Source organism: Penicillium rubens, assembly GCF_028828025.1.
Source record: "Penicillium rubens strain IBT 27055 chromosome Unknown utg000001l_segment0_segment0, whole genome shotgun sequence".
NCBI classification, from domain to species: Eukaryota; Fungi; Ascomycota; class Eurotiomycetes; order Eurotiales; family Aspergillaceae; genus Penicillium; species Penicillium rubens.
In genome coordinates, this window is record NW_026890599.1 from 1,217,105 (window position 1) to 1,239,683 (window position 22,579).

Below are 22,579 nucleotides of genomic sequence, written 5' to 3' on the forward strand. Positions count from 1 at the left end.
AAGACAACCGAAACTCCCCTCCGCTATCCGAATACATACAAAACGCCACGTCAAACCGTTCTTTACTCCTGAGACTTACCGTTGCAAAGCCGCACAAAGCTCATGAATACAACTCCCCCCTGTATCCAGCCCCGCGCTCCAGATCCCGCCGCCGATTAGGCCGTGAGATACCACCAGCAGAGCCAGTATAGGTCGAGCCAGAACCAGCCGTCGCGGCAGCCGCAGCACTCACCGACCCACCACCCTCATACTCCTCCCTCTCCTCCTCAGTCATAAGCGTCTGCTCCTCGATCTCTTTCTCAGTATCCTCACGTAGACCCAGTATATCCGGCGGGATGAAGCTCATCTGCACACTGGGCGCGCCCTTGATATACCTCAGCTGCTCATGGACAGCCTCGACAAGGCCCTCAAGGTACGCACGGGTATTCTTATTTTCAAGCTTGCGCATCTCCGACAGGGGCGGGAAGAGCGAGAAATCAGGACCGAAGTGGTTTCGGAAGGCGACAGAGTCCGGGATGGTGGGGTTGATGACGTTTTCTGCGTCGAGCAGAATTGAGGTCTCGTGTGCCCACGCGCGGGAGACGTTGCGCGGTGTGTAGCCACCACCGCCAACGACCAGCAGAGGTAGTCCGAAGGTCTTGGTGTATGCGACGCAGGCGCCGTGCGCACGCACGTTCAGGTTGAAGCAGCCGAGCCGGTCGCAGCCCAGACTGTCTGCGCCGCATTGCAGGACGATTGCGCCTGGTTGGTAGGTCCTCGTGCATGCGCCGATGACCTCTTTGAAGAGCGCGATGTAGGACTCGTCGTCGATGCCGTCGTTGAGCGGGACGTTGATGGCGTGGTGGGCGCCCGGGTTGAGTGGGTGTGCGGGACCTGTGTCTTCACGTGCACCGGTGCCCGGGAAGAAGTTGTCTTTGTCATACTTGTGGAAGGAGACTGTGAGCACGCGGTCGGTTGACCAGAAGGCTTGCTCGACTCCGTCGCCATGGTGTACGTCGATGTCGATGTACATGACGCGCGGGTGGTGGCGGAGGAGCTGGAGGGTGCCCAGGACGATGTCGTTGACGTAGCAGAAGCCGCTGGCTTCGGCCTTTTTGGCGTGGTGGAGGCCGCCGGACCAGTTTATTGCGATGTCGGATTGGTCGTTGCAGAGCTTGCGCGCGGCGTCGACGGTGCCGCCGGCGTAGAGTGAGCAGTAGCTGTACAGACCGTCGAAGATGGGGCAGTCGTCGCCGAAGTTGAAGCGTACCACGTTATCTGCTTGCTCGGGTCGGTCTATGTCGCCGGGCATGATCTGTTGCAGGAAGTCGAGGTAGTCTGTATCGTGGAAGTCGGCCATTTCCTCATAGGTCGCTGCGCGCGCGAGATACAGGTCCATGGCGTGGTGCATGCCGTACGCCATGACGAGTTGTTTGGTGAGCGTGAGGCGCCATGGCTTCATTGGATGTGACTGGCCAAAGTGGTGGGGCTCAACGGCTGGATTGGCGTGCCATGATACCCGGTAGCCTTGTGGACGAGCTACTTGTAAGTTCTGAAGCTCGGCGGCGGACTTGTGGTCGATGGTGGCGGTCGGGGTGGAGGGTGACGCATATTCTTGAACGATAGATGAGCGCGCCATCGAGGCAGTTGTTTGGTAAACGACCGGGAATCAATGAATTAGCGCCGAGACGTTCATTTTAGATGGGATGGATGGGATTCGAGATGAGACTGGAGGTGGTTCCTGACTAAGCAGATCTGCGGGGCCATCATGCATATTCCCTCTATACAACGGAGAAATAGGAAAGAACGGACAAAACAGGAAGGAGCAAAGGAGGTATTTAGTTGAAAGGGAAAAAAAAAGAAGAGTCTATGTTGAGATATATGCTACTACTACACCATATATGGCATATCAATACATCGAAAACTACTCCGTACTATCCAGCCAAGTACCCCGCTTGAATTGCGAAGCTCATAGTATCCCTGCGTATCCAATATAGCCGTGTTGTTTGAGTTCCAAATGCATTGGAATGTTGACATATGTTGTAAAGGCGATGGCCCCGGGGCTTAAGGAAGCGGTATCGGCACCGTGACTCTGGTTAAGTGGAGAGTGCGCATCATCGAGGGACTGTAATTGCCCGAACGAGCTCACTGGTGGGGAAATGATGGCCAAAGGCTTGTCCCACACGTGGATGACAATGTCTTAAAAAAAGGTCCTACCACCGGAGAAAAAGCTATTCGCGCGGCTCATTTTCTGAGGCGAACATATATCAGCCCCGTGTTTCCACCTGGACAATAGCTATACACATATCAGATTAGCTCCGGCAAGTCACGGCTATCTCTGTTAGCATAAGACAACAATAATGGCTCTTCCATCGGCGGCAACCAGCCTGCGGCGATCTCTGCAGGATCCCCAGGTATTCATTACAGCCCCAGGAGTCTATGACGGAATGTCCGCACGACTAGCACTGGCAGCAGGCTTCGATGCACTATACATGGTACGCAGTGCGAGATGACCAAGGCGTCCCCGTCAAACTCCCGAACTGACACCACCAACCAGACAGGCGCCGGAACCGCAGCCTCGGTGCATGGTCAAGCGGACCTCGGAATCTGCACGCTGAATGATATGCGAGCGAACGCGGAGATGCTAGCAAACCTCTCACCGCGCACACCGCTGATCGCCGACGCCGACACCGGCTACGGCGGGCCGATCATGGTAGCCCGCACAACAGAGCAATACGCCCGGTCCGGCGTAGCGGCCTTCCACATCGAGGACCAGGTGCAGACCAAGCGGTGCGGACATCTCTCCGGCAAGCAACTCGTCGATACGGCAACCTACACCAGTCGCATCCGGGCGGCCGTGCAAGCGCGCGAACGCATCGGCAGTGACATCGTGATCATTGCGCGGACGGACTCGCTGCAGCAGCACGGCTATGAAGAGAGTTTGGCGCGGCTGCGGGCGGCGAGGGATGCGGGTGCGGACGTCGGGTTCTTGGAGGGCATCTCGTCACGGGAAATGGCTCGCCGGGTTGTCGCCGACCTTGCGCCGTGGCCTTTGCTATTGAATATGGTGGAGCATGGGTCCACGCCTTCGATTTCTGCGAAGGAGGCGAAGGAGATCGGGTTCCGTGTTATCATCTTCCCATTTGCGACTTTGGGCCCGGCTCTCCTGGCTATGCGGGAGGGGCTGGAGAAATTGAAGCGCGAGGGCTTGCCTGGTCTCGATAAGGAGGTAACGCCTCAGATGTTGTTCAGGGTATGCGGGCTGGATGATAGCCTTAAGTTGGATGCGGCTGCTGGCGGTGTGGCGTTTGAAGGTGGTGTGGATTTGGAAGAGAAATAACGGAAATGAACGGAATCCCGCCACCTGCTATACCCGGTACGTGCACATTGTGTGCCTCTACGGTGTATATTTGTCAAGGTCTTTTGTATGGAAGCCCTGGCAACTTCCACTTTGGAATCGGTCTGATAAATACGTAGTATCGTCTCCACCACATTTCCTCAACCAGCCATATTCATTGTTAGTTGATCCTTTGAAGAGTTGGATTATTAGGGTCCTAATTACATTTACCATTGAAATGTATTGAGCCATGTGGTTTTCTTTTATGGTTAGGGGGATTGACAGCCAGATTTAATTTCCCACAACCAATGAGACAAATCGCAGATCGACCGAACCGAGGATCCTCCCATGTCGACCTTGGTTCTGTTTATTTACGGCCCAATTTTTCTACAAATTTTCTACTCCATACATTTGGTACTTTCAAAGAGGGTTTAAATTTTCTAGAGTGGTGAAAGAATGTATTCTACAACATAGGATCGTGTGTACCTGCATCGAGTGAGCAATCTGCCAGGGACGGGTTCCTGCACGAATAGCCCTAGTGTTTCAGGAAACGCCTGTGGCAACAAATATACTCCGTATACCGTTCATACCGAGGATACAATACATATACCATGTTGTGTGATGAACTCCATGCACCATATGGAGCCTTCGAAAGCCAAGCGCGCTTAAAGTTTCAACGAGACTAAACACATGAAACCGCTTCACGGGCAATTTTTTCAACCCCAGTTTGCCGAGTTAGAAGGCCTAGATCCCCGAGGGGCCAGTTTCGTGCCATTATGGAGACAATCAGGAGCGAGACTCGTCATGTGGGTGGAGAATGGCTTAGACGCTACAAGTGAATGGATAAAAATTGTGTGCCTTACAGAAAAATATCGAGGATCCATCGGCCGCGAAGGGGGTCTGGCCGCAGATCAACGGTAGAAATTCGCCTTTTTATGTGCACATCCGTGGATACGATTGACAGGTCGAGGACAATCGTTATTAATTGTAACAGGGACTGTATCTAATGTAGTTTGTAAGAATGGGTTGGGTAGGGACATGGTTATAAGGCGTCCGTCGACCATTGTCCACGTAGTTATACTATGCGGTGATGACTTGTCCCCATTTAAAATTGCCTTGATTCGTAAGACAGTTTAGATCCTTACTGCGCACTTCGCCGATTGGTTTATGTGGGGAATTCAGGATGATGGAGATAGGAGTTGTCTTATGTTGTGCGTATTCCGTGTATTATACCTCTGTACAGGAAGAAACAATCCAAGGTTTGCCATATCAATGTTCATAAGAGGTATCAACGTTGGGCTCCGATGCAGTTCTCGTCCACATCTTCGAGGTATCCAGCATTCCGATCGCACACGTGTTTGACATTAGGCAACTACACCCCGTAGAATAGTAGAACAATATGAATCCCAATAATAGGAGTCATAATAATAGAACATCGTATAATATAGAGAATGATATAAGAATAACAATACTAAATAGGAGAGACAACCCCTTATCCAAAGTAACGAGTACCAGCACAGCCGCGATGAGAGGCATAGTATAGCCAAGTACACAGTACCAAGAGTACAGAGTCTGGGCCCTTGACAGTCAACCAATCAAACAGACCAAAAAATGCGCACGGCCAGGAACCGCCAGGAACCAGCCAATCATCAATCGAGTACCCCTGATATTCTGGAGCCCTTTGACTTTTGAGTTCAGGTCCAGGCTGACCCGTTGGTGTGTAACTCGGTATTGTACTAATAGTCCCCCCTAGTCCACTTTCTTCTCTTCTTCTTTCTTCACTCCCACACACATTCATTTGAATTGAATTTTCTTCTCCTAGAGCGTTCGCTCAAGTCACTCCTTTTCAAGTTATTCAATTCCACAAAATGCATTTCTCCAACTCTATGCTGTTGATGACGGCGCTGACCGCTGGGTCGGCTGTCGCTCGTCTTCACGGCCACGAGCGCCGTCACGCCCACCCCAGAGACATCAACATCGAATCCAACCCCGTTGTGACTGCTGCCCCCGAGGTTCTCGATGTTGAGAAGCGTGGTGAAGAGGTTTTCGCTACCATCAACGGCAAGCTCGTCTCCTGGATCAACAACTGGTTCGGTGAGCAGACCTCCGAGGCCGCTGAGGCCGCCGAGTCTACCGTTGCCCCCACCTCCACTGCCACTCCCACCGCCGAGGCCACCAGCGAGGCCGAGGCTATCTCGACCGTCAGCCCCACCCCTGTTCCCTCCAGCTCCAGCTCCTCTGGTTCCAGCAACTGGGCCAGCTACCCCTCCAACGGCCAGTACTCCACCAGCGGATTCGGTTCCTCCACTGCCAGCAAGCGCATTGGCGCCCTCGACTGGGACTACATCGGCAACGTCGGCAGCCCCTGGGGTAGCAACATGATCCGTGTCGAAGAGGATGCTGCCAGCGAGTACAAGCACGTTATCCGCTTTGAGAACGACAACTCCAAGGCCTGGACCGTCGTCATGTGGAACTCTTACGGCCCCAGCGGCGGTCTGAACGGTTTCTGGGCCCCCAACAGTGCTCTGAGCTTCACCGTCGAGCCCGGCCACAGCATCTTCGTTGCCATCGATGACGACTCCCAGGGTGGTTGGGGTGCCTCTGAGGGAGAAGGTCTCCCTACTAACTTCGTCGGCCAGTACGCCTCCACCTGGGGTGAGTTCGACATGAGCAACTCCCAGAACGACTACTTCTCCGGCTGGGATGTCTCCTGCATCATCGCTGAGCTCGCCAACCTGGACATTGCTGGTATGCAGATCTGCAACCACGAGGGTGGAAAGTGCTCTTCCATCACCAATGGTGCCACCAGCGTTGTCAACGCCTACACCGCCGCCGACCAGGGCAAGCCCGACAAGGCCGTTTCCCAGGGCCCTGGCCCCGTCCGCCTCGTCGTCAACCTGGGCTGGTCCTCTTAAATGGCCACGCCATCTTTTTTTTTTTTTTTTTTTTAGCTCATCCCATTTCGATCAATCTTCTCTTCTCTACTGAGATTTTGTCTTTCTTGCGCAAATTGTTCAATGCCGAAGGTGTCTTTGTATCTTTCCCTGATTTGATGTGTGCGTGCGCAGGTCGCTTGCTCCAGCAACCATCCTGGCCACACATCCATCTTCGAGCGGCTCTTGGACGGATACCTTTTTTTTCCGCCAAGGGTTCATACATATCTTTGTGGTCATGATTTGCCTCCTTTTGTCCTTTTCTCTGTACATATACCATCTGAACCATCTGATTTGAGAGTTGATAACATTTCCTTCTTTCCTTTCGTCTAGAACTACTTACTATATTCACCTTATTGTATTTAATGGCCATTAAGCGCTGACACCTTGGACATCTAAATATAGCATTCGTCCACTCTTTCCTGTCTGGTTAATCTCACAGGATCATTAGTGCCAACGCCTGTTCGTCAGCCATAAACTTGAAACGAACCCTTGTCCATCGTCGGGTCTAGCAAACCCCAAACCCGACGTGCATGATCCTTGAGCACTATCTTGTATGTCTTGCATGAGGCTAAACTAACCATGTGTGTTTTCGTCAAGGGCATATTGACTGATGCAATCTGAAATGTTAAATCTTCCGCTTCAATACTAAGTGATACGATAGCAATATTGGGTATCCAGTGGCGGAACATACGAGATGTGAAGTTCCGACTTAGGGCTTCGAAGAAATGTGCAGTGATATCTACCGAAGATAGGTATTTCCAATGCTTTTCTTCGAGGCCTCGATCTTTTATCACCGTGAGCAAAGGAATATTACGTTGTTTTGACTTCGACTATAAAGCTAACAAAGGAGACGTTTCAAGTAGAGGACCAGATCAAAGACCGGCAGTTTTGATGTGGCGAGGAAGGTCAACACACAAGTACAAAGGACAAAAACGCAATGCTATCGTACAGTCTTCGCTTTCACCCAAAATAGTAGAACAAAACACCGACCTCATAACATCCACAGAACCAGACGCAGCGGCCTCTTTCAATACTTAGAACGCACCGAGGAAGTCAGCCGCGGACCCAGGATCAATCTGCAGCACACCGGCATCTTGCTCAAACTCCTCCTCTTCCTCAACACCCCCAGTCGAGAAAGAAAGCAATCCAACATGCACCATATACCCAACGAGAGCAGCCGTCCCCGCCACAGCAGTCGCAACAGACAGCAACATATCCTTGTTACTGGAATCCGCATATGAAGACAGCACCTGTTTCTCCACCGAGCTAAACTCCGAATCCGCCTCAACAGCCTGCTTCAACCGCCTATTCTGACGCACCTCGCGCAAGAACGGCGTGTTATCCGCCAGCGTACCGAGGAGTGTACTCCCGACAGCCGCGACGGAGATGCGCTCCGGTGCGCGCCACGGCAAGGCAGCCGGCACAGGCTGGAAAGCATGACTAGGCTCGACGGGCGCGTCGCCGAAACAGCGGCTGCGCATGCGCTCCGTGTACGCCGCCAGCAGCGGGGCCTTGGCGCGCATCGCGTCGCGCAACCAGGGGAAGGTTAGCTCCGGTACCAGCGCCAGGGACAGGTAGCCCAGTGCGACGCAGTCCAGCGAAGAGGGGTTGTTGTTGTCGTCGGCGGGGAGTAGACAGGTCTTGCTCCGGGCGAGCATGGCTTCGAGCGGCTCGAAGAAGTCGGCTGTTAGGGCTTCCAGGCGGAACTGGTTGGTTTGTGCTGTGCGGCCGAGGAGTTTGGAGACTGTGTCGCGGGGCTGCTGGATCAGGTTGCTAGGGATTTGGCCGGATGCTACGGCGGCGGAATGCTCGCGTTTGCGCTGGTCTTCCATTGCTTGTAGGTCTAGCGAGGATAGGCCGAGGTGTTCGGTGCGGGTTTTGGCGGCGCCGTGGAGCTTTGGTGGGAGGATCCATTGGTTTGGCCATTGGAGGAGAGAGCCGTAGGCTGGGGATGTGTTGTTGTAGTAGTTCTGGCTGGTTACGTAGAGGTAGAGGTCGATGAGGGATTGGCCGCGGGATTCGATGAAGGAGGAGAAGCTGAGGGAGGGTTGAGGGTTAGTGATTTGTGTTTCGCACGCCATTGTAGGGGTAAGAGGTGCGTACGCAACGCTATCGGCTTTTTGCACGTCGTCGAGGTCTTGATCCAGGTTCCATGCTCCCTCCGAGTATTGGCGGAGATAGTCGACGATATTGCGGAACCGGCTCACCCAGATAGAGCCATTCTGGAGAGCAGGCAGCTCACCTGTTTGTAAATGACTCGTTAGCTGTTTTACTCTGGTGATGCTTTTTTTGGTTCCGGTCACGTCACTGACCTGTTGGGGACACGGAGGGATCGCTACTCGCGATCAGCTCCCACGAGTCTTTAGGGAGGACCTCGGAGCAGTATGCAATTGCAGCAAGGCATTGTGCATCAATTGAGGGCAGGGCAAAGGCCGGGCCCCATACATGCAGTTGTAGTACCATGGTGGCTTTGCGCTTGGAGGAGAAGGAACGGCCGTGATTGATCTGGGCGGGCGAATCACGTGTGTTTATCCTCGGTTTCTTCATATAAGATACTCGCTTCTACTGACTACAAAATACAATGTGTTTATCCATATGAATCAATTTGTATATGGTCTGTAAATGACGAGCCCCTAGTAGAATAAAATAAGAACTTCTTTCTCTTCCTCAGATAGTTCGTTCTCGTTTAGCTACATGTATAGTACGATGTATAGTTGCGTGTAGCGCCTATGGATGTTGTAAGGCAAAATACCATCTTCAGCATCCCCCAGTCGAGATAGAAATAAATAGAAATATACCAAAGTGTCGCGCTAAACCCCAAGTTTCTTAGAAGTCAGTTAAAAAAAACCAAGATGTGGCTTGGATTACGAGCTAGGCAACGCCATTTCATTCCACCAAAATCATCGATAATTAGCTCACAGTATCTCGTTTTGGATTAAGGAAAACGAATCACTCGTAAGAACGAATCGGATATATCTTCCATTTGGCCCCCAAGCATACTCGCCCCGGTACACCCGAGGTCCGGGCATCAGTCTCACTCAGCCCGGGCAAAAGATACTGATGTCAAGGCTCAACGGGCGTCAGTCATACGAGCAGGACATCTAGAACATCAAGAGCCTCAATAGTCATATTCACCGCCTCTCGTAGCACAGCCCAGAGAGCTGAGAACCAGTAATAACTCTCGACGCATCTGTTGTATACCGCTATTTCCCGCAAGGTGCCTGCCCAAGAAATGATCCTTGGCCCTATAGATCACGAGGTCCCAATTACCTACCTAGGTACTCCATATCCCCGATTAGAGTGCTATGCCCAGGGAATGACCTCATTTGGCGCACGTGGCTCGACAAGCCAAGGCTGACAGGCACAAACCAACCAACTGGTGCCTTGAAAGCTTCCAACCTTGGAAGGTGTTCAGAAGCACAGACATCGCCTAGGCCCTGAGACATGGGGTCAAAACTCCATGATTCATTGACTTCATCAAGTACCTAGGTTTGGAGATTGTCAGGGCAAGATCCGAGAGCGAAAGCTTACTTTGGTCACTTGAGCTCACTAGGATGGTCTAGCTTACTTCCAAAACTGCAATTAAATTGAAACAAATAAAATAAAAAAGTCAATTTGATACAAATCTATGGAAGAGTCATGGGGAACCACGGATAGAGAAAGTGTATCGGGCTGAGGGGTACCTAGGTAGAAGCGGGGGGAGAAACCTTGGAACACTCTCTGCAAGATCTATTGGACGCAGATTGTTGGGGTTTCTTCAATGACGACAACATGCAACTGTATCGGTCAAGTGACGGGCCAACGACTAACAAGAATCTCGGCACGCCCGCATGTGTTCCTAGCTCATAGTAGCCATAGTAACATCGAGAAGGATAATCAGGTTTAATTAGAAGCACTGCTCGGCTATGCGATCGATAATTGGCTTAAAGAAACAATGCAAGTATGAAACACGTGTTGGCCGAGCTACTGTACCTAGAAACATCAACGATGGGCTAACCTCCACTTTTTTCCTATAGTCGTAACAGCCCTGTACAACATATGTTGTACTCCGTAGGGCACGTACCAAACTAGCAAACCCCGAAGCGCTCGGACGGGGCCAAACTCGTATCATTCTTCTTCCTCCGCTCAGCCGTTTAGCGTTTAGCCGTTGATATTACGAGCTAAATATATACACGCTAGGGATATTGTCGATATGTCCTGCTTAGTAGTCTGGCGCACGTTGAATCCCCGTATTGAGTGTATGCATGAATCATATTGATAGAATGGTGTGATATTACCACTAGGTTTCAGTTGGGGATAATATGACATCGGAATACCCAAGCAATCCCTGTGCGGCGACATACGGGATGTGCATTATACATACAGGCCAGCCATGCATTGTACTGGATTCGGCAAATGCGTAGTAAATCGTAATGGGAGGCTCGATAAGAATCGCGTCAGATCGGAACTATTTCAAATCTTACGATAGAAGAAGTGCATATACGCTATGCAGGTATACCGAGGGAATAAATTGGTCTACCGAATAATGAGTCATATTGACGTGTATATTATAACTCGCTCGTATTTGTAGGATTGATTTGTGAGTGAAATATGCGTCAATTGGACTACCGCGACACCCGCCCTCGGTACACCCCTGCTAGCTTCATTGCTAGTGATTTATGCGGGAAGCTGGTTAGTGAAACGGGCGGTCAGGTGGGTGTCACCCGCAGTCCCCAGCCTTGTTTATGCACGACATAGTTGTGGACCGTAAGCAATCAATCAATCGAATACAACGTTTTAGATAAAAAGACAAATTGCTCTGTTGGGTATACTAAGTCTATGATACATGTTGATTCAGATTCGGCCAGATGCAGGAGAAAATAAGAAAAACCGAAAAAAAGAGAGAAGAAAAAGAAAAAAGAGAATTAAAAAGACATCCAAACAGTCAGGATGACAGGTCACGACAGCAGACAGGGAAAAAGAAAAGGAAAAAGACACTGTTCGCCCGATCAGTGACCAGGTGAGCGACCCAGTTGATCCGATGCCCCAAGACAGGGGTTGTAGGCGGATTCGGATTGTCCAATTAATGTGCTGCGGCTGGGGAGCTGCACCTTTCTCCGCATCTGCGCGTCATGATCGAGCAGGTGAAACGGAAAGCCCCACAGGAGACCAGGGCGTGATCATAGTGCCGAGAGTTGAAGCGGGACAAAGAGCAAGAGATAGAAAGGCTATTAATGCATGTCGAGGGATGGTAGCGCCTGCGCTGGGTCCATAGCGAACGAGTAAGGTTGCTGAAGAGCGGGAGGACAAAGAAGAAAAAGAAAATTAAAAAAAGAAAAAATTGTCCGAGGCCCATTCGAAACAAGTCTTTCACCACGCGCATCGAGCTGTGGCTAGGGACGCATCTTTGAATTTAAAATGCCAAGAGATGTGAATGGACGGTGTAAGAGCTAACACTCTTTGTGTTGTCCGTCTCAAGACCCAACTTTAAGCAAGGGCGTCTTTGTTTGGGCGGGACATGGTGGAAATTAGGTGTTGAAAGTCCGAATCGAGAACAAAGGATCGCAGGTAATAGCCGAAACTAGGTCGAAGTCGAAGTCGTGATATCCATTGTGAGGGGTCCAGGTCGTGGGCGCATCTGGTGGACCAGAATGCGCCAGAGTCATCATGTTCGTTGAGAAGAGGGGACTGGACTGTTTATTTCGGCAGCGGAGGCAGAGGGCCCTTGGGAGGAGGACCGGGGCATGGAGGGAATTGAGAAGATCCGACGGAAGGCATTGTGGATAGTTTGAAAGGTTCAAAGGTTGAAAGGCTGAGGGTTGATAGTTCTTTCTGTTTGTTACAGAGACTGGAATAGACCAAGCTAAGATGTAGCAGAATAAGGTGTAGAATAGAGTAGAGTGGATGGAGAGAAGAAGGGGAAGGAAAAAGGTTACTGGAGCAGGATTCTTATAGAAACGAGAAAGTCCCCAACCTTTCCGTTAAACCGTCACTAATTACAAACTAAATTAGTTCCTAAAATCCCCATCGGACATCCCTGCCATGAACAGGAGGCTGAGTATCCACCTGATCTGACGTAGGGAATTCATTGCGATTTTACTTACCTGAATTAGCCCGATGAATAATGCAACCCCAAGTGGAAATCCAATGGAAAAATCTCTTTTTTTTCTAGAAGCTCCCCACTTCTGTGGCGCCTTGTATTTCCTGTGAACCACTAGCGAAGGGAGAAAGTGGAGGAAAATGAGACATGGTAATCAAAACATATATGTCGTGTTACCTCACTATATACATAGTACAGATTGAACTCCAGGGTACATGGACTAACTCTTGCAGCTCTTACATTTCTGGTTAGGTCTCACAACCCCCGTATGTATAGTAAATCACGAAACCACGCGAGATGACAACTGGTAAAGGGCAATCTCCCGTGGGCCCACCCAGGCTCCATAGGGACGGTTCCTTGATGCGGTGAGAACGACATTTTTTTCTTTCTTTTCTTTTCTTTTCTTTTCTTTTTTTTTTTGGAATGTTTCTTTTTTATTAGTTGTACAACCCGTACTCTGTACTCCGTAATTGGAACATGATAAACAACATAGGTCCAAACACATTAATCCTGTATGACTCAATAGGAGAGAACAACAAAATGTCATGTCACAACACGTGCATGTTTGCAGATCCCGAGAGAGAGCAACGTTCGCGGGAGGGGGAAAAAAAGCAAAGAAAATCAAAAGAAAAAGGAAAAAAGGAAAAAAAAAAAGAAAATAACATTATGAGATTTGACCGTTCTTTTTTGCTTCCGTCGATTTAGGGTCAAACGGGACGGCCGATTCGTATTGATTACATATACTAAAAAGGGCTGGCAGCCGAGTGCCAGGATGCTGGGATTAAAGAGGATAAGCCCGTTCATCTCATCCATTCCTTCCGAGTCTCGTAAATGAATATGACATATCATATACGCACATATATATGCTTAGCCCAGTACTCCGTACATATGCATATATACATCCAGATAACGACCAGGGTGGTACAGTCTCAGGGGCTAAAAAGAACAATAAATAAATAAATAAAAAGTAAAATAAATAGAAAGGCAAAAGGCAGTGAAATCTGAGGTCGAATCGAGGACCCATCCTCAACCGTGGTTCTTACCCGTGCTACCAAAATAAAGCCGTGAGACATGCAAGAATAGTAACCCTTTGAAGTCATTCATTCCTTAACTTCTTAACGGTTTCGCTTTTACATATGTAATTTTATGTATGCACTTCGGCTATTATTCCATATTATCATATGGAGTACTCCGTATTGCGCTCCATACTCCGTACTCCGTACACAATCCCCTTTTCTTATCTACTTATCATTCAACTTTACTCCCGCTTAGGCCTTCTAATAACAACATGTAATACAAACGAAAGCCAATTTTTGAGTTGCCGGGCATATACTATCGATCCCCGATGGAGTGCGGAGTACGGAATACAGAGCCGATTAACCTCCGCCTCAGTGAATTGTGGCTGATAACTAGTCCCTGGGTAGGATCGTCTTACTGCAGAGGACTGTGCATTGCACATCATCATTTTGAAAGCATGCAGAACAGCGTCGTAGCACATCTGGAGAAAAATAATGGATCCCTGTACTCCGTATGCAATGCAATATATGACCCCGGTCCTCATGGTTATTGGCTAGTAACGAAGATTGCATCGAGAGGGGTTTGTCCAAGTTTTTCCCCCATTTCTTTAGTGGTTGCTTTGTGCACATCACTGGGCCTAGGTTTCACGGTGGGAGATCTACTTCACCCCCTGGTGTGGCGTTCATGGCGTGATCACCATGGGTAGCGGTTACTCCTGTTGGACGTTGTGGTGCGAGCATCTTGTATGAACTGGTGTAAATGTGTATATAACGTACAGACTACGACCATGTACTACTTACCTGAGGAAATCCCAGCTTCGGGATGTTTACAGTCTTCCCCGGAAATTATCTGGAGCCCTAAATATTAACTAATGCAATGGTCTCCCGTTACATCACGGCATTTGGTAAACCCAGGCAGAGAAATTATTACAGTAGACTTCAATATTGTACTTCTGTAGGAAATTTATGTAGATGCACTCTGCTTTATGTAGTAAGACAGTGCTAATGCTCGTATCCCTTAAATGCGGCATACCTTATACAACACACAACATACGGTACACACAGGATTTGCAAACAAGACCCCGCATATGTTCAAAGAGGCAGGTAAAGGAATTACTAATACTATGATGATAATTGGAACTCTGTACTCCGTACTCCATATTCCGTACAGAGCCCGTATACTATCCCAAGGTTAGCAACTGCATATGTTGTAATTTGACTACCTGGCTTACCGCGTCCGATGAAAAGGGCAAAGTACACGGACAAAGTGGGGAGTCAAGTGGCAAATTATGGAATGGATGCGACCACACGGGTGTACCTGAGCTAAGGGCCGGGGAGCCAAGAAAGGGGAAAAGAAAAAGTGGGAAAAAAGTGGGAAAAGTGGCGAAGGAAAAAGAAAGGAAAAAGACACATGGGAAGAAAACTCTACATGAACTAGCGGTCCACAAACTTCAATAAACGGTCCCAATTAGGAGGTATACTCCACATTGCATTCCTTTCCGCACCGTTGGAAATAAAAGCTGTGGAGTTGAGAGGGAGTCGGAGATTTATGACGGCTAAACAGATCGGGCATTACCTCGTATCGTAGCATTGAGATATTCAACATAGTTTATTGACTGTAGGTTTGGAGGTCAAGGTATTCTAGTCCTAATGCTTGAGTACTCCGCACGAACATCGATATGTAATCTATGTTGTAGTCAAAGAAATCAGTCCGTGTGACTTGTATTAACTTTCGGCAACTGAAGGATGCTCATGCTCCCGAACCCAGCACATTGGGACTAAGATCTTTCTCCATTGAGAAGGTGTTGGGGTCACGAGACGAGGGACGGGCTGTTTCAAGTCGAGCTCCACTTCAAAAATCTTCTAGCTTGCCTTCTGGAAGTTGCGGCCCGAGGTTGCAAGAGCCCATACCACATGGGGATTTTCATATTGGGTGGAATCGGAATGTCCCCGAGGAGATTCGGATGTGTGGGTTAGACTAGTATCATGTCCTTGTCCGTTTTGCCGTAAAGTGTTATGAATGCGACCGAGACATGTAAACAGAGAGTCATGTAGAAAAGTCAATATCACACTATGTCTTATGCCATGCAGATCATCGAAATGTCACTGGCGGCATGTGCCGGGGTCCCTTGGCTGACATTTTCGTCTCAGCGGCTCTGTCCACCTAGCACCGTGCCTGAAGAAGTCATCTGGGGAGTATGACAGCCCGCCACTTGCGTAACCTCTCCGATATTCGGTGACACCCACCTGCCGATCACAGCATCACAGAATGCAATCCTGTCGCGACCCGGTAGTGGGAAGGGGTTGTGTTCTCACAAGTGACACCTAGTCTCGTAGACCATAGAGTCGACGTACCGCGCGACATGGGTCCCTGAACCGATGACTTGACGAGATGAGACAGTCTCTCACACGGTGTTTGCAACATGCACAAGTTGAAGCACTGTCTTGTAGCGTTTGCAGGGGGTTGGAACATAATACATCACTAATAATCCTGGCGATATTCCATGCTTGGCGGTGCTGGCAGTGTCACAAGGCTATTTGAGACTGACCATTCCACCACGACCACGGCTGCCCACAGTACGAGGTTGACAAAGCTTAACCGTAAGCAAGATGTCTGTCGGCCACATTGAGCATTGCTAGGTCCACATTGGATCACTCGTCGTCAACAGACACCTGAGCCTGAGTTGAAATCCATTCTTCCATCAGAGGTTGCCGATTTGACTCAGATGCCACAGCACTTGGTCTGGTTTTGTCGCCCTTGCGGGTGATCAACAGACATAACACCCATCCATAGATATTGAAGCTCTCATAATGGGTGCTGAAACCAAGCTTCTTCTCGTCACTGCCAGTGTCTTCAGGCACCTGGTCTTCCCTATTTGCCTGAGTTCTCCTGCTTGACCGACGTCTATCCCCTGGTACAACTTCGTCCGCAGATTCGGGAATATTGTGCAACCCCAGGTCAGGCTCACTATCACTCTCGATCATAATTTCGCCATCTCCCGGGTTAACCGGGTTGGCAGCCGTATCCTCTGAGACATGTTCTTGGTTCAACTCCAGTTTTAAATTTTGAGCTTGACGTTCCTTTCCGTGGAGTGTTTTGTTGCGCGTGAGGAGCGAATGGCGGGTGCGGGATTCGCGGAGGAAGATGGCCACTTCGAAGTCATCTAGGTAATATGTCAACATACTTGCTTCATTATACGAGGATATCGAAAGGTCCATACCTTCTGCAATGACATCCTTGACCGGCTTGCCCTTTTTGCGCATGAACAACCGCTCATTCTCTTCACGCAGCTTCGGAAGGACCAACGGTCGAACGGCAGAGATGACGCGGGGGAGCACAGGATCGCGAGAGTCCAAGAGCCATCGTGAATCAGATGGGAATTCCAGATAAACCCGACATTCCAGTACTGAGTATTTGCTAATACGGAGGTATCGTCGAATGGGAGCCATGTTCGAATATACTGTGCAAGGGCGCGGTCAAAGCTTCCCTTATGACTTCAACGCCATGCCAAGCGCTTTTGCCGCCGATCCGCGGATTGGCGATCGAGACGCGTGCAAGGGCTGAAAGAACTCCAGGGCTCTCTCAAGGGGGGCTGTCAACCACGTTCTTCAAAACCCTATGGTCATTCCAGTCTTCCTAACCTATTCCGTCAAGAACGAGAAGATGGAACAAAGACCTCGGAACACAGTAAAGGCTGATAAACCACCGTGAGATAGGCAACGTGATACATATACATTTTCCTACATTCCCATATAGAATGTAGGCCTGGCTTCATTCATTCCTTAAATGCTGACAATTGACAGAATAAGATCATCATTTATCTCACAGCAAAAACCAATGCAACATACAACACCTTAATACGACACTGCTATGATATGCTTACTTTTCCTTGTCCCGCGCGACCGCAATCGGACACCAAGGTCCTCAATACGCTAGTCGTATGTACCGGGTACTTCTGGATACACCAAAGATTATATGGTTCCTTAAGTACCCGGTACCGGTCCGACCGAGTGGAAAACTCCATCCTTGACGTCTTCGCGCTCCCAAGGTCCCCATGGATCCCTCCAGACCCCAGTAATATAATCAAGATCACACAAATTCTGATTCGGTTGTGATTCTGTCCATCGTTCAAAGCTTTTCAAAGCTTGATTTATTACGAAGAAATCATATGTGGAAATTTCCCGGCCTCGCAGGGTACTTCTAGGGAAGATCTATCGAAAGTCTTGCACCCTGCGACTTAGCAGTACAATTCATATACACGGCCAGGAGAAGACTTTATTTCCTTCCTGTTCAATCAGTATCCACAAAGTTTAGCACTGTCAGAATCCCCTGGTAATTCCATGCGTGATTAGTGGACTGACGACGCTACCGTTGAGGACCTTGGGGATTGCAGTCAACTAGCCTCGCACACCCCCCTCCAAGACTTCCTTTCTTCTTGTCTCAGCTTGTTCACAAATTCTTCTCTCCTTAATTGGGGCATCTGCAGCATTCCAAGACTTCCAAGACTTCCAAGACTTCTTGTCTTGTCTTGTGTGCACTTCATTGGTTCTAACGGACCTTGGCTTCGTCCCACCTCTACATCTACACTTCTTGTGTCCCAAATCGCCCTCAATGGAGTCTTACGCTACTCTCCTCAAGCGCGCGGATGCTTGTGAATCCGGAAATGAGTTCGATGGCCGGATGGGCCTGCGAATCTCTTCCATCTTCGTGATCATGGTTGGCTCCATGTTCGGTGCTCTGTTCCCAGTCTTCGCCCGTCGCTTTAGCAAGGGCGGTGGATTCCCCAAATGGGCCTTTTTCGTCGCCAAGTACTTCGGATCCGGTGTGATCATTGCCACTGCTTTCATTCACCTATTGGGTCCGGCAGAGGAGGCACTGAAGAACGAGTGCTTGACCGGCCCAATTACTGAATACAGCTGGGTGGAAGGCATCATCCTCATGACCATTATTGTTCTCTTCTTTGTCGAGCTGATGGTTATGCGTTTCTCGCGCTTTGGCCAAGGCCATTTGCACGACGAGGAAGGCAATACCCACACCCAACTTGATGATCACTCTGTTGTCAACCAAGCCAATGAGCCCAAGATTCATATGCCGGGACAGGATCACCTTGGTCATTCCCGTGAGCATCACGATAATAGCGACTCGGAACACGGTGTCCAAGCGGCCGAGGACTACGCTGCTCAGCTTACCTCGATCTTCATCCTGGAGTTCGGTATCATCTTCCACTCTGTCTTCATCGGTCTCACTCTTGCAGTGTCAGGCGAAGAGTTCATTACCCTCTACATTGTGCTCGTCTTCCACCAAACCTTTGAAGGACTCGGTCTTGGTTCTCGTCTAGCTACCCTTCCTTGGCCCAAATCCAAGCGCAACACTCCCTACTACCTGGGCCTTGCCTATGGACTCTCGACTCCAATTGCCATTGCTATTGGCCTGGGTGTTCGGAACAGCTACCCGCCTACCGGGCGCACTACCCTCATCGTCAACGGTGTCTTTGACTCTATCTCCGCTGGAATTCTCATCTACACTGCTCTCGTTGAGCTTATGGCTCATGAGTTCATGTTCAGCCACTCCATGCGCAAGGCTCCCATCCGCGATGTGCTGCTTGCCTTCTTCCTCCTTTGTGCCGGAGCTGCCCTCATGGCTTTGCTGGGCAAGTGGGCATAAACGTATATTTGCTGCTTCATGATGGAAACAAAAATCTGGGAACTTTCTTCTCTTAATTATGTGCCATGTCTTTGCTTTTCTTTGCCATGATTATCTATTATGGTCAGATATCGTTTCTACATCTGATACCCACGGGATCCCAGCCAGTTTTAGTCACATCCGGCGTTACTTTAGCGAATGTATCTCCTTAAGCCGATGAACCAAAAGCTATCAGAACTATTCAACCGAGGACAGTCAAACAGTAGCAATCAATAGATAACATAGCCAGCAGTAGACTAGGTCGGGTTCAAGACTGATCTTATATCTTAGTGTAGTAGTGCTTGACTTCCGAGCTATACCAAGCTCGCTCTGTAGATAAGCCATTAGCTTAACCTTGGAAGTCTTGGTTGCATGCATTAACCATTTCTACAGGGCTACTTCCTGACAGGGGTTGTCCGCTCTAACTTGTACAACACGTCGAGAATGAAATAAGTAACAGCAAATTGCAAGGGGTGCTCGACACCCTTGGCCTCCAGTCCTATCAGGAAGGACCACAATCCAAACCTTTCCCAATCCCATCTCTCAAAAGCTGTCGAAATGGCTTCAGAACGCGACTTGACCGCGCTCCCTGGGTGCGATTCGTCCAAGGCTGTGGCCCAAGACACTGTCAACCACATTGACACTGACCCTGCTCATTCACTGAAGAAACAGAGTCTATCAGACCTCTTCACTATTGTGAGTGCATCGCCCCAGCCTATCCATGACAGGTTATTTCTCGTCCCCCCCATACTCGCATCTCGAGCTGGCCAATAACAGACTGACCAACCAAATGGCGTTCAATAGTTTGCAAGCGGCTTTGCTCTGATCAGCGATGGATACCAAAACAATTTGATGTGGGTCGAACGGTTGCTCCCATGCACGACTGTATCTAACCAACGGAACGCCTCATAGGACTATGACCAATGTCCTCCTCAAAAAGGAATACCCCAAGGAGTACACTTCCACCGTCAGCACACGCGTCTCGAATGCTCTACTTGTCGGCGAAGTCATTGGACAGGTTGTTATTGGGTACGCACAAGACACTACTAGAGGTTAGGGTTATGGAGGTTTGACGACTGACGGTACCATACCAGACTAACATGCGACTATCTCGGACGTAAGACCGCCATCGTCTTCACAACCCTTATGATTGTCATCGGAGGTATTCTCGCCACCGCCTCGCATGGCATTACCATCGATGGCATGTTCTGGATGATGACGGTTGCCCGTGGCGTTGTCGGCTTCGGTAAGTAAAGCCTCAAGGAATTTGCATTGATTGCATGTCCCAAAGACCTTCAGTTACTCTACTAACTATCTCCAGGCGCCGGCGGCGAGTATCCGGCCTCTTCAACTTCAGCCTCGGAAGCAGCAAACGATCTAACCCCAAAGCACCGTGGCCCGGCATTCATCATGGTGACCAACTTCCCCCTATCATTCGGGGGCCCATTCGCAGTGTCAATCTTCTTGATCGTACTCATGGCCTGTCAACAGTCCCACTACAGCACCGTGTGGCGGGTATGCTTTGGCATAGGATGCGTCTGGCCGCTGTCGGTGTTCTACTTCCGAATCCGAATGCTGAACTCGGTGCTGTATCGACGCGGAGCGATCAAGAAACACGTACCCTACATGCTCGTGCTGCGGTATTACTGGAAAGCGTTGATTGGGACCTGCGGTGCTTGGTTCCTCTACGGTAAGCGAGCCCTCCAGTATTCACAGAATGTGGAAACTAACACGTACAGACTTCGTCACTTTCCCTAACGGCGTCTTCTCCGGTACTATCATCTCCTCGGTCGTGCACGACGGGACCATCCTGAAAACAGGCGAATGGCAGCTCCTCCTCGGCGCAATCGCACTGCCGGGCGTCTTCCTCGGAGCCATTCTCTGCGACCGCCTTGGTCGCAAGCCCATCATGATGATAGGCTTTAGCGGATACCTGATCTTCGGCTTGATTATCGGCTGCGCTTACGACCGCGTTACGAAGATTGTGCCTCTCTTCGTCGTCTTCTACGGACTGATGCAGAGCTCGGGCAATTTCGGTCCCGGCAATATGCTTGGTCTGCTTTCGTCTGAGTCGTATGCTACCGGTGTGCGGGGGACTTGTTATGGACTCTCTGCGGCTATTGGGAAGGCTGGTGCTGCTATCGGTACGCAGGCATTTCAGCCTATTAAGAACCATCTGGGGAATAAGTGGACTTTCATTATCGCTGCTATTTGCGGCGTTGCTGGGATCTTGGTTACTTTCTTCTTCGTGCCTGATTTGACGGGCGAGGATTTGAGGGTGCGCGATGAGAAATTCCGTGCTTACCTTGTTTCCCAGGGCTGGGATGGCGATATGGGCGAGGATGACCTAAAAGCTGCTGCTAATCAGGTCATGGTCCGGGGTCTTCCTAATGACGATGATAAATCCGTGAGCCAGACGGTGAAGGGTTAGAATGGCTTTCGGTGCACGGCAATCGTCCGAAGGTCGAGAATGGGGATGTTATGACCATACGACCTCAGAACCAACAGTTGCTCAGATCTCAACGGTTTAGTTAGAACCACAAGTGGAATGACCGCTTAATCGTAGTGAATAATAGCCCAAAATCTTCAAATACTTCGAAATATATAACTACTACGTAGTTACATCCAAGTACATATATATCCAGCCTCTGCTTCCTTTGGCATCTTTACTGCATAACAACTGGTATCTTACGAGCCCCCTCTCTTCTCTAGTCCGAGAGCATCCAAAATGATTGATAAAATATAGGTAATAAGCAATACATACGTTGCAATAATTCCCACGACATAGACCTTGCAACCACCTAGACATAAGCTTAAAGCACAGACCAACGCTAAACCTCGGTCCAATCCCCGCCTATCTGTCCACATCCAACTCCTCATCTCTCCCATTCCCCTCCCCAATCCACCCCAAAACACACAATGCGTCTCACCTCCATCCTCGTCGCAGCCCTCGGCTCTCTCGCAGCTGCCGCCGACCTCGGCATCGAAGTAACCCACGCCGTCGAGTGCACTCGCAAGACCACCAGCGGCGACGGAGTTGCCATGCACTACCGCGGCACCCTGCAGTCCGACGGATCCGAGTTCGATTCCAGCTACAAGCGCAAAGCGCCATTGACCTTCAAGCTGGGTACCGGTCGTGTTATCAAGGGGTGAGTTGGAAGCTATTCGCTGTTTGTGGATGTCAATCGTGCAATTGCATACAAACATCCCGTTTATCTTGATTGTTCGTATGGAAGCTAATTCCGTGTGTTTTTCGTATACAGATGGGACCAGGGTCTGCTGGATATGTGCATTGGCGAGAAGCGCACGCTGATTATCCCGCCCGAGTTCGGGTACGGAGACCGCGGTATCGGGCCTATTCCCGGTGGTGCGACGTTGGTGTTTGAGACCGAGCTGGTCGGTATTGATGGTGTGAAGGATGAGCTTTGAATTAGCGGTGCTTGATACCTACCTATGTGACCTCTGGGAGGGATTCTGATGACTAGGCCATGATATCCGGTAAAATCAAATATATACCTTTTTCGCATGCGAGTTGTTTTATAATATAGC

General features: G+C 49.8%; 8 protein-coding genes across 8 annotated transcripts; 5 read left to right on the forward strand and 3 right to left on the reverse strand.

The window, feature by feature from the left end:
* Positions 1–100: 100 nt before the first annotated feature.
* On the reverse strand, positions 101–1,618 carry hosA (histone deacetylase HOS2; the record flags this gene model as incomplete). Its single annotated transcript, XM_002562293.2, has 1 exon — positions 101–1,618. One exon carries the CDS (start codon positions 1,616–1,618, stop codon positions 101–103), a length of 1,518 nt encoding a protein of 505 aa, XP_002562339.2.
* A 721-nt stretch (positions 1,619–2,339) lies between these two features.
* On the forward strand, positions 2,340–3,319 carry N7525_000503 (isocitrate lyase/PEP mutase family protein; the record flags this gene model as incomplete). The annotated part of the gene is made up of 2 exons (XM_002562292.1): positions 2,340–2,474; positions 2,537–3,319. The coding sequence occupies 2 exons, from the start codon at positions 2,340–2,342 to the stop codon at positions 3,317–3,319; spliced, it is 918 nt and encodes a 305-aa protein (XP_002562338.1).
* Positions 3,320–5,184: 1,865 nt separating this feature from the next.
* aspf4 (allergen Asp F4) lies at positions 5,185–6,231 on the forward strand (the record flags this gene model as incomplete). The annotated part of the gene is made up of 1 exon (XM_002562291.1): positions 5,185–6,231. The coding sequence occupies one exon, from the start codon at positions 5,185–5,187 to the stop codon at positions 6,229–6,231; it is 1,047 nt and encodes a 348-aa protein (XP_002562337.1).
* Positions 6,232–7,286: 1,055 nt separating this feature from the next.
* On the reverse strand, positions 7,287–8,715 carry N7525_000505 (glutathione S-transferase family protein; the record flags this gene model as incomplete). Its single annotated transcript, XM_002562290.1, has 3 exons — positions 7,287–8,289; positions 8,356–8,494; positions 8,565–8,715. The coding sequence occupies 3 exons, from the start codon at positions 8,713–8,715 to the stop codon at positions 7,287–7,289; spliced, it is 1,293 nt and encodes a 430-aa protein (XP_002562336.1).
* Positions 8,716–15,999: 7,284 nt separating this feature from the next.
* N7525_000506 (uncharacterized protein) lies at positions 16,000–16,797 on the reverse strand (the record flags this gene model as incomplete). The annotated part of the gene is made up of 2 exons (XM_002562289.1): positions 16,000–16,511; positions 16,569–16,797. 2 exons carry the CDS (start codon positions 16,795–16,797, stop codon positions 16,000–16,002), a joined length of 741 nt encoding a protein of 246 aa, XP_002562335.1.
* Positions 16,798–17,959: 1,162 nt separating this feature from the next.
* Positions 17,960–19,012, forward strand: zrfB (low-affinity Zn(2+) transporter ZRT2; the record flags this gene model as incomplete). The annotated part of the gene is made up of 1 exon (XM_002562288.1): positions 17,960–19,012. One exon carries the CDS (start codon positions 17,960–17,962, stop codon positions 19,010–19,012), a length of 1,053 nt encoding a protein of 350 aa, XP_002562334.1.
* A 576-nt stretch (positions 19,013–19,588) lies between these two features.
* Positions 19,589–21,461, forward strand: N7525_000508 (uncharacterized protein; the record flags this gene model as incomplete). The annotated part of the gene is made up of 6 exons (XM_002562287.1): positions 19,589–19,726; positions 19,835–19,884; positions 19,943–20,059; positions 20,125–20,276; positions 20,352–20,720; positions 20,770–21,461. The coding sequence occupies 6 exons, from the start codon at positions 19,589–19,591 to the stop codon at positions 21,459–21,461; spliced, it is 1,518 nt and encodes a 505-aa protein (XP_002562333.1).
* A 488-nt stretch (positions 21,462–21,949) lies between these two features.
* Positions 21,950–22,459, forward strand: fkbp3 (peptidylprolyl isomerase family protein FPR2; the record flags this gene model as incomplete). The annotated part of the gene is made up of 2 exons (XM_002562286.1): positions 21,950–22,179; positions 22,294–22,459. 2 exons carry the CDS (start codon positions 21,950–21,952, stop codon positions 22,457–22,459), a joined length of 396 nt encoding a protein of 131 aa, XP_002562332.1.
* Positions 22,460–22,579: the final 120 nt, after the last annotated feature.